The sequence below is a fragment of the Wolffia australiana genome, chromosome 2 (assembly GCF_029677425.1).
Source record: "Wolffia australiana isolate 7733 chromosome 2, ASM2967742v1".
NCBI lineage: Eukaryota > Viridiplantae > Streptophyta > Magnoliopsida > Alismatales > Araceae > Wolffia > Wolffia australiana.
The window spans coordinates 9,102,653-9,113,323 of record NC_135836.1 but is presented as its reverse complement, the minus strand read 5'-3'; the positions used below and the strand labels follow the sequence as shown (position 1 = coordinate 9,113,323).

The 10,671-nt window shown below is 39.8% G+C and overlaps 1 protein-coding gene across 1 annotated transcript; it reads left to right on the top strand.

Annotated features, from left to right (window-relative positions):
- The first annotated feature begins 9,701 nt into the window (after positions 1-9,701).
- LOC144716749 (uncharacterized) lies at positions 9,702-10,455 on the top strand. The gene has a single exon (XM_078591989.1). It carries the CDS (start codon positions 10,138-10,140, stop codon positions 10,342-10,344), a length of 207 nt encoding a protein of 68 aa, XP_078448115.1. The 5' UTR covers positions 9,702-10,137; the 3' UTR covers positions 10,345-10,455.
- The last annotated feature ends 216 nt before the right edge of the window (positions 10,456-10,671 follow it).

The following is a 10,671-nucleotide window of genomic DNA, read 5'->3' as shown; positions in this document are numbered from 1 at the left end:
AGGAAACGTGCAAACTTGCACTGGTGTGGATCAACGGCGATAGTGAGATGCTTGCTCCTTCCTTCTCTTCCTTCTCTGCTCCCTCTTCTCCTTCCTCTACTCTCTTCTTTCTCCTCCTCCTCTCCTTCTTCTTCTTCTTGGTGAGGTCTGGACATGGGGTAGCTGCCAAACAAAGAATTCGAGATCTGAAAATGACATGGTCCCATCATGGCCTTATATAGGGCCATGATGGGCCCTTACAAGGAGTTCACAAAGGAGAGTCCAATAAGGATCTCCCCCCCATTTACAACACAAATAAGAAAATAACGGATAAGACGACGTGAACTTAAAATGAAACGAACGACTGAAAACAGAAATAAAAAATGACTGAAAACAGATAACAAAAACATGTATATATGGGCGCAGACGTGCTCTACCCAGTGTATTTTAACCCGGGTGTCTTCACGGACGCTTGGCGTATCAGTTAGGCGGGACACGAACCGGCTGTGATGCTGATGTCGATGTAGACGGCTCCGCTGACAATTCATTGGCATCATCTGGATGTGTTCCATCACAAATAGGTCCTACTAAGGTAATCTATGGCCCTTTTCTAAAAAAAACAACACTCTTACAACTTTTTTTCTTCTAAACGGTCTCCAACTCCTTATTTATGGGATCACTTATCTTTGAAATATCCTGAAGAATTGTAATATAGCATGCTCAGTCTAGCAGGCTACACCATTGGAAGCTAATCCTTTTCCAAGACAAAGCACTAGAGTACTCCGAGGAGCATACCACTTTTACTGCAATTAATGGCTCAATGTACACCCAATGCAACACTTATCACCATTAGCTCCAATTATGACCTCGACTCCAGCAATGATCAAGGACTTCAAAATGAAGACATCAACAACCGAAGCATTATTAACATTACTTGTAATTTCGACTCTGATTATATCATGTCTCTCCGGCTCAATAATGAAGGTGTCAAGATCGTCACCCAAGATCTCCTAGATGTATGGGATAACAACTATTGGTACCAATCACCTTTTAACACAATTGAGTTGGGTTCATGAAGACAAGTGGTGCTCACATCGTGACATGTGCTGATCCACATCAACAAGCATACCCCATGCGCATATCCCATTATGTTTTGATTTCGCTCACCACACCTGGTTAGATGAGTACTTTTGGGATCATTATAGCTTTTTTCTTTCACATGATAGAGCACATTCACCTGGGAGCCGCTCATTATCTGGCGCATCACCATCGCGCCTCAGAGCATTAGCATCCATCACTACCGCCATCACTGTTATCCAGCCATGAGGAGCTTATTGAGTCCTCAGACCTCCGTCACTAGCATCTACTTGCACATATGGCTTGGGTCCCTAGACATTCATCCTCTTCAATAGAGTAGAATCATCGGTACCCCGTGAGAGAAGATGTAATATGGGCCTACGATCTTGTCATGGCTGCCAGCCACTACCCATTGTTAGGCAAAGGCACTATGGCTATCGAAGAGTAGGATGATCATAACTATAAAAGTATCAAATTTGCGACACCAACTTTTGACATGTCAAAGGGCCCTAAAGAATATTATGATAAGACCCAAAGTGGTGAGTGGGGGAGGTGGGTAGTCATCTGCCCATGGGGAAGGGTTGATAGAGCCCCATGTCGTATCTGACTTGCTTCCCTAGGGCGCACGTGTGACATCAGCCAATAGTGTGAGTGGCATGTCCTACAAGGTAGGCCAGAAGAATCATTTGAGTACTATGGTGATGATAAATCAAAATTTAGGGGGTTGTGTGTCGTTGTTTTAATTCAGACTTAACCAACAGTATTTATGAAAATTTCCACTTAAATACTTTATAATTAATATAGGGCAAATAAGGGGTCGATCCACAGAGAGGCAGAAATTTAATTTCAGATTTTTTCTCAAGGTTTGAATGAAGGAATTGAGTTTGAAAGTGAAAAATATAATTTACAAATTTTTTTTGAATTTTTAGTTAACTTATATAATTTCTTATGATTTAAATTGAATCAGAAATACAAATAAAACACTAAAAATATTTTACCCTAATTTTCCTAATTTTAACTAAAACCATATATTAAAAAAAGTATTTTTAGAATTTCCTGAAATTTAATTTACACCAAAAACCACTAGGGATATTAAAAACTAGAGTTAGATATTTTTTAAGAATTTGTCTAGATGTTCAAATCACTGAAAATCGATCATATTAATTTTAGGGATTTTTCCTGATTTTTTTGAGCTTTTAAATGCAGAAAATAAATTTACCTCATTTCTCCAATTTTATGATTTTTTATAATATTTAAATGCCAAAAGCACAAAAGTTACCTACTCCGGCGATCGCGAATGGCTGCGGCTAAGGAGTGGCGGTTTGGACATTCGGGGTCGGTACGCCCAGTCTGCCTCGTTTAGGAAACCTATTGGGTCAGCCCAATGGGGCCAGCCCAGTTGGGTCAGCCCAATGGAGTCACCCTGATTGGGTAAGCCAAATTGGGTCAACCCAATTTGGCTTGGCTCAATAGGGTCAGAACTTAGCCGATTTGGCTAAGTCCTACATAGGGCCCTCTTGTGCCCTACGCTTGTGCGCACTGACCGAGTATGGACCGGCGAGCAGAGAGGTGTCCCCACCGCACAAGCGCTACTTAGCACTGCACGGCAGTGCACAGCGGCGGCGACAAAGGGGGAAATGAGTTTTTTAAAGGATAAACCTAAATTTTTTATGGTATTTGTATTGGAATTTGAAATGGAAATGACAGAGGATCTACGGAGAAATAGGAATGGATTTTAGAGGGAGAAATAAATGAGTTTATTGAGAGAAAATGACTGAAATGAAGAGATAGACGGAGAAAATGAAGAGAGAGTGTAGGAGTTTGAGATGGTATTTGAAGGTGTAAATGAAGGAGATTTCATATGAAATTTTGAGGGGATGAAAAAATGGTACTAGTGAAGTTCTCTAGAGATATATGGAGAGATTTTTAGAGAAATAAATGGTTTTATAGAGAGAAAAGGTCAAAATGAGGAGACAAAAAGAGAAAATGAAGAAGTGGGTAGAAGGAGCTTGAGATCGAATTTGAAGGTGAAAGTGAAGGAAATTTTTCATGAATTTTTTTAAGGGATGAACCTGGATATGGACGAAGATCTACATATAGAAAGGGCTGCTTTAGAGAGAGAAAGTAGGGAAATGAGTGTTGAGAGTGAGAAAGTGATGGATTTTAAGGGTAAATGGGGGGATAATGATTGAGAAAATGTAAAAATAGGTTCCTAAAACCTCAATGCAAGTTTACTGAGCCCTCAATTCTTCCTATCAAGTCTGGATCCTTATATTTTTCTTGGAACAGTATTTTTCAAGGCAAACAAGAAATGGGATTAAGAGAAAACTTCAATAAACTTACATTAAGCAGGTTGAACAACCTGGATTATGAAACATGCCTTGTCCTGCTGGCCAGCCACTTACTAGAGCACGTCCATAATGAGGAAAAATGAGGGAGAAAAAGATTATTTATAAATTTAAGAATTATTAAAATACCCCTTTGGGCATTTTGTATTTTCTTTCCTTGCCATTTTGCCTCTTTTTCTCCATTAGTTGAGAGCTTTCCCTTGTAATTTCCAGCTTCTTTCTTTTGTAAGGTGTTTTAAGGCCCAATAGTTAGGTCAGATCGTGACCCAACCCCCTTTGATTTCACATTTAGAAGCCCACAATATCATTTCCGCCCATTTTGATAATCACTAAGCTCCCAAAAATTCTCCAACTCCTTAAGAATTGTATCTTTGCTAGATATTAATTTAGAATTTATCATGTTATCATTTGAATTAACATGAATACATTCTAAATTAATAATACCAAAAACATCTAAAATATATGTAAATAAACATGCATGTATTATGTTATCAGGTGACAATCCTGGACTTCCCCATCTGTCTCTATAGGCGTCCTTGATGAAGCTCCCATACAAAGAATTTTTTCCTGGACATACGAGAGATACATAAGATGTTGTTTTTGACAATGTATCCATTAAATATCATAAATTCATCGTTTTTAATGGAGGACTGTTTTGTAATTGCTTATAGATGGAGCCAATGTCAGAGCATTCCCTGTAAAATTTTGGAATAGCTTCATAACCTGTCAATTGGGCTTCTAGTAATATGAATAGGTGTCTTTTTTGACACAAATCATCACCTACTTTATTTTTAATATCTCACTTATGTCATAAATTGAAGTTAAATGCATTTAAATATGGAGCCCACTTGACATGGCAAGGGTTAAGACTTTTTTATGAGCTCAAATGTGTGAAAGACTCATGATAAAAGAAGAAAAATAAATTTGTGACATATAAAATAGTGGCACTAGTGTTGCAACATTTAGATGATCGAGTATGATTCCTTCTCATATGTACAGTATAGCTTTTTGGCTTCATTAAGTTTATCACAATGAAATTCAATAGGGTGATTATGCTGGCTGAGAACATCTCCTTATTTTATTCTAAAATCATCACAGGTAACTTGAAAGACCACATTAAAACCCAGAAAGGTGAAGTATTGGGGCTTGGGCCAAGAGGGTTTTGATTTTGATGAAGGTACTTAGAGATGTTGTGGTCCTAAACAAGTTTCCTTTATTGAGACAACCATCATAGGTATCATGATAAAGCTGAATTTCTAGATAAAACAGAATAGCCCAATCTCGGATGGTGCCTGTCTTTTCAACATCCACGTCTATGCCTTCATTAGATATGATGAAACCCAAAAAGGTTACCTTCTTTTGATAGAATCCACACTTCTTTCTTGTTGATGAAGAAGTGATGTCCATGTACTAGTCTATGTACTTATGTGAGATGTGCCTAGTTTGACTAAATACAAGTATGTCATCAAAGTAAATGCATATTCTCTAGGTACTAGTAATGTTACGAAAACACATGGATTAATACTTTTATGAAGGAATTCGTGATCAAAGAGTCTTCTAATTCTTGTCTAACTCATGGTGTTCTGTAGGAGAAAGTAGGAAGTGAGGAAAGGCAAAAATGATTCAGGGTGAAGGTCAATCAAATGTTGAATGTCTCAAAGGGGGAAGCTCCTTTTGTAGGTCTTTAGAAAAGACATATGGAAACTTTGTTTGTACAATTATGAGGTATGAGTCTATAGTTTGTATGGGTGATGCCATAATTATGAATTTGGGGTATAGCATGAGCAGCGACATATCAAATCATACATTTTCAAAATAAGGAGAAACTTATAGACTAAATAGGCAATGTTATATGATCGAAATCGATTCCGATTTAACCCATGTAACCTTATTAGGTGTTGGATGTGCCTATGCTGGTAGTTTGATTTCATTTACTACTTCAAAAATATCATTCATGTGGCTTCCATTGTTAAAAATTACTTTGCTAGGTCTCGAATCGTGTGACACTGCATATTCTTCATCTTAGAGAATAGATGTCAGTCATGGATTAGTCTACCATGAAAAATGACGTAATTATTGTATAACATGCATATTAGATGAAGTCTTTCCACTAACCCTCATAGTGAGGGTTAATGGGTAGTGAATGTTGACTTTTCATAAATTATTTATGTTCCTTTCTTCATCTTTCAATTGATGGATATTATGTGGCCATCAAGCCAATAACACTACCATGCTTATTTAAGTTCATCAAATAAAATATTTGAGTTCATTATTATTCTGTGTGATGTTTATAATGAAGTCCATGAATACGTGCAATGACTTAGTGAATTCCTATTCGATGGATAATCAAGACGAACATCAAATTATCTGAATAGGATAACACTTGCTGATCTTACTTATATGATAACTATAGCTGATCCTACGACTATTAGTGTGGCGACACTAGGACAGATATTGGGTGCTCTTTGGAGTAAGAGTTCACTGAATTGATCTATACGAATCCCTGAATGTATTATACCTAAACGTGAATCAGGTTGATTATGTCACGGTTGCATAAGTGATCCAGTGATGTAACACGATGGTCTGAATCGACTCTTCGCGTTACATACAAAAGAAAACTCTAAATGCAATGTAACGAAATGAATTAACGTGTATGATTTGAGAAAATGATAACGAGAAGTACTTTAATCGTCCAAAGACATGAGACACAACTCAATTGGACGACACGTGACGGGTTTTGTCACAGTCAAATGCTCAATGACCCGGATGTTCGGGTCGAAGGCCAATAGTGTAGGTGACGTTACTGTCCATGAGCGTCCACACTGCAATAAATATGCGCTGATCAAGTACCACCAAGAAATTCTATCAATAATAGTATGTTGGCTATTCCTAAATTCTTGTTTAATTCCACTCGAGGCAATGAACACTAGGAGATAGGCACTGAAAAAGATAATTAAGATGTAAATGAAAGGAGAGTGAGGAATCGGAACCCACCAGATAATCACCCGAATGCTTTGAATCAGATTATCCTTGACGGAGGATGTAGGTTGAATCCCAGTTGAGCCTCAGCTTCAACAAGATGAAAAGAAGGTCGCAGGTCCACGATCGCAATAGCAATAGCTTGTTGATTCTAGCAAGGAAAGACACAGGGTTGACCGCATGTGTGAGAATGGGTCGTCAATAGTAGGACGATCGAATGTGGCAGTCGTCGTCTCTATTTTATTTTTTATGCACCGACGAGATACTGCCCAATCAAGTCGATCAAAAACAACCGGCGGCCAAACGTTCTAACTGGTTGAACTTCACAGAAGATGAGCAGGAGTTCCGCATTGGAGGAGGATTGATCGTGAGGCCCGTGAAAGACCTATCAGACCAGGGAGAGAAATTTCTGATCTTTGACGTTGTATTGATTTCTTCGTTTATGATCGTGAAATATTCCAATCAGCCTCAACAAACATTGCTTGGATGCTAAATCAATGGATCAAATAAAGACCTTCGATAATCGCCAAATTTCGCCCGATTTAAGAGGAATCTGAATTAGCGACCGTAAGCAAGAAGGAGGGCGATCGATGAACCCCCAAGGACATCAATCGATGAATCCCAGATTCAGTATCCTTTCCTTTTGTTGTGATCACGATAGGACTGTCAATATCTTATGGAGCAATTGTTGCCGGTGATCGTTTAATCACTACATGAAGCGGAGGGATGCAAAATGAGGTGATTAATCTCCGTTGAAACCCCATGACCGGCGGAAGAGATTCCTGGCAGGAATTTGGCCGTTAAAAAAAAAGAAAATGCTCTACAAGGAAGATTAGACGATGGTTTGACTGATTCAATCGAGATGGCAGTGGGAGTCAAAATGAGGTGTGTAATCTCAGATGAAATCCTGTGACCGGCGGAGGAGATTCCTTGCAGGAATTCGACCGCAGGAATGTTCCGCGTAGAAAATTCCTTACGGGAAGAGATCCGAGAGGAAAATGCCTTGCGGGAGTTTGTTGATTCTGGGCTCTAGTAATGATCTGAATCGGGAAGATAATCCTGATGGCGACAAAGGAATAATCCTTGGAAGAGCAATCGGAAACTTTCTAGGAACCAATAGGACGGTGGCGTTCTTCTTCTTCTTCTCTCAATAGAAAGGAAATGCTGCACCAACGGACTAAATTGGAACCCCAAACATAGCTATTTGGACTGAAATTGAGTGGCCAGTAGAGGTGTCTTCTTCTTCTTCAGGAGACAATCACAATGGAACAAAGAAAAATAGAACACTTTCTTCTTCAACGAGAACAAAGAAAAATAACTACCAATAGAAAACGTAGATCTGGATTTCACAATTCAACAAGCCTTGGCCTCCATGTCCACTCCTCCCTCTTCTTTATAGAAGGGAAGTGGCAGTTATGGAGGCCCAATTGGGCTTCCTTTTAAGGGGAAGGCCTATTGGGCTTTCCCTTAAAAGGGATCTTTAGGGGGAGAAGAAGCCCAACATGGATATCCTCCCCCTAAAGATGACAATTAAACATAATTAAAATAAAAACACATACGAGGGGAGGCCGGTACTCACGTAGGAGGGGCCTCCCGATAATCCAAAGACGATGAAAGGAAGAAAGAACATAAAGATACACGACACGAAGCGATATGACGATGTCACTTCTCAAGCTTGGTAGTGGAACTGTAGATTCTTCACGTCGGCTCGGGCTTCACTACGTGGCTGGAGACGGATCGGGGAGTGATTGACTAGATGGTCCTCCATCATCCACGGACCTGAGACATTAAGGACATCTCGTTAATAGACGACTACATTTTGAGTACGACTTAGGAGTTTCTAATCATGGGCTTCAAACAAGTCATAGCTCGGACATAGTAAGAAGCTCACGGAGATGATTGAGTGGCCAAGATGAGATCATCCACCCTCGGTATAAGAGGAGATTGACTCGAGGAAGATGATGTAGAAAAATTCCTGGTTAGGGTAGTGAGGATAGTGGAGAAGGCATCTCCAATGATCTCCATTACGCATCAGTACTAATCGAATGACGGATTAGGGATTGACGATTAACCATACCCTAAGTCTTTTGAGAGTCTCGTGCGGATGATGAATTATAAATATATTGTAACCGACGATGGTAAAGATTCCATGAGAGAGTTCGCAAGTACTCGGTATCTTCTAGAGCACGAGGTATAGCTGGGCACCCCACGGGCTGGAAACTCAACTTATCGATTGGGTTAAATCGATCCTTATTTAATTAATCTATATGTTGATATAGTTAATTAATAAGGTTGGTCAATAAATGTTATTAGGCCACTAAAGTTATTAACTAGAATGATATATGACCCTAAAGAGTCAAACACACAAGGTCATAAGGGCATTGGTGGATATATTTTACTTTGTAGGATTTTTGAAAAAAACCTGTAGTGAAATATAAAGAGGGTAAGGGATCTCGTTTTAAGCACCCATGAAAGTCTGATTTGAGAGCCCCTCCCTTTCTTCATTCTCTTCTCCATTCATCCAAAGAGAGTGTCTTCAGGTGGGAAGATCTTCTACATTTTCAAGAATAGTCGAAGAAAAAGACGTAGAGATCCATGCGCCAAGCAATCGCGTGGATACTTCTAGAGGTCGGACACATGAACAGCTTCAAAACGCTCTCGGAGCTGCAAGGTCAAGGGTGGAACGAGTTCTCCAAAAGTTACATTCGATAAAGATCGATTGTTAATCGATCAACATGCTTCCACATCCATGGAAACGTGTTTTCATGGACGAACCAAGGCACCAAACCCAACAACAACTCCATACTCTCTACTTCTTCTGGTGTTTCTCTATATCTAGTAAGATATGATGAGATCATCAAGTGCAGTAAAGGCGAGCTAAGTAGGAGAAAGGGAGACCACTTTTAATTAAATACCTAAAAGTATGAACATATTTTCTAATACTGATTAAAAAAACTTTCTATGTTTTGCTTAAAATTTTTTCTTAATACTGACATTCACTTTCATATTGACTAGACAACCTGACGGGACCAAACTTTAGGTTCAGGTTTTTGATAAAACTGGCCGGCGACGGGACCGTGTCCTTCCCTAATTGTCACTAATAAATCATTACCACAAACAATATGGGGAAATTTCCTGATGACAATCATGGTTATCAGAACATTCGAGTCGTTGACCGGGATAAGTACGAGCAGACACGTGGCGCATCCACATCACCGCCCCCAGAAACTGCCCACCGGGTCTCCGGCCGCGGTTTCCGGTCTTCCCGGATCCGCCAAGGAAGTCCGATGGTATAAAACCTCCCCAACGCTAATTCTGGTTTCAATTATCCATTTACGTCGCGTTCGTTCTTTTCTATCCGCGATCCACCTTTCGCGCAGTCTCCTACCACGATACAAGAAGCGACGAAGAATCGAACAAGAAGAAGAGGAATCGACAAAGAATCGGAGAAGAAGAAGAAGAATAGAAGAAGAATCGACAAAGAATCGGAGAAGAAGAAGAAGAATAGAAGAAGAATCGAAGAAGGATAAGAATCGACAAAGAATCGGAGAAGAAGAAGAAGAATAGAAGAGGAATCGAAGAAGAAGAAGAAGAATCGACAAAGAATCGGAGGAGAAGAAGAAGAATAGAAGAAGAATCGAGGAAGAAGCAGAAGAAGAAGAATCGAAGAAGAAGCAGAAGAAAAATCGGAGAAGAAGAAAGAGGAGAAAGAAGAAGAAGAAGAAGAAGAAGGAAGAACAGTTGAAGAAGAAGGATGATTTTGGTATCGGTGTTGGCGGATCTATTGGAGGAGTATATGGTGCTGGTGGCGAGGGTGATGGAGCAGATGTTGCACGACGCGCCTTTTCCTCGGCGGATGCGCTTCTTGATGCTCAGGAGTATGCCTTTCATTACCCCTCCCAGATCACTCCACCCTCGACCGCCGCCCTACGCCGTCGCCGCGCGCGCCGCCGTCCGCTGATGATTGCCTTCTTCGCGCTGTTGAATTGTGAATATCGTAATTATGTAAGTAATCTGAGCTAACATTGAATCTCTTTTTCCAAGTAACAGATCTTCTTCCGCCTTGGCTCAATTCCTTTTTGCAGATTAGGCAAATCCTGAGTAGTACTGTTCTTGTTTTCAGCTATATACGTGTGATTAGATGTATTTAATCACGGTATCAAAAGCGTACTTTCCATGGCGATTACATAGATAAGTAAATTGATGAAAAACTAGATATCTGTTACTGAATAATTCATGCTTCATAGCGTTAAAACGATCAAAAATATTTTTTAGTAGGGCATGATGC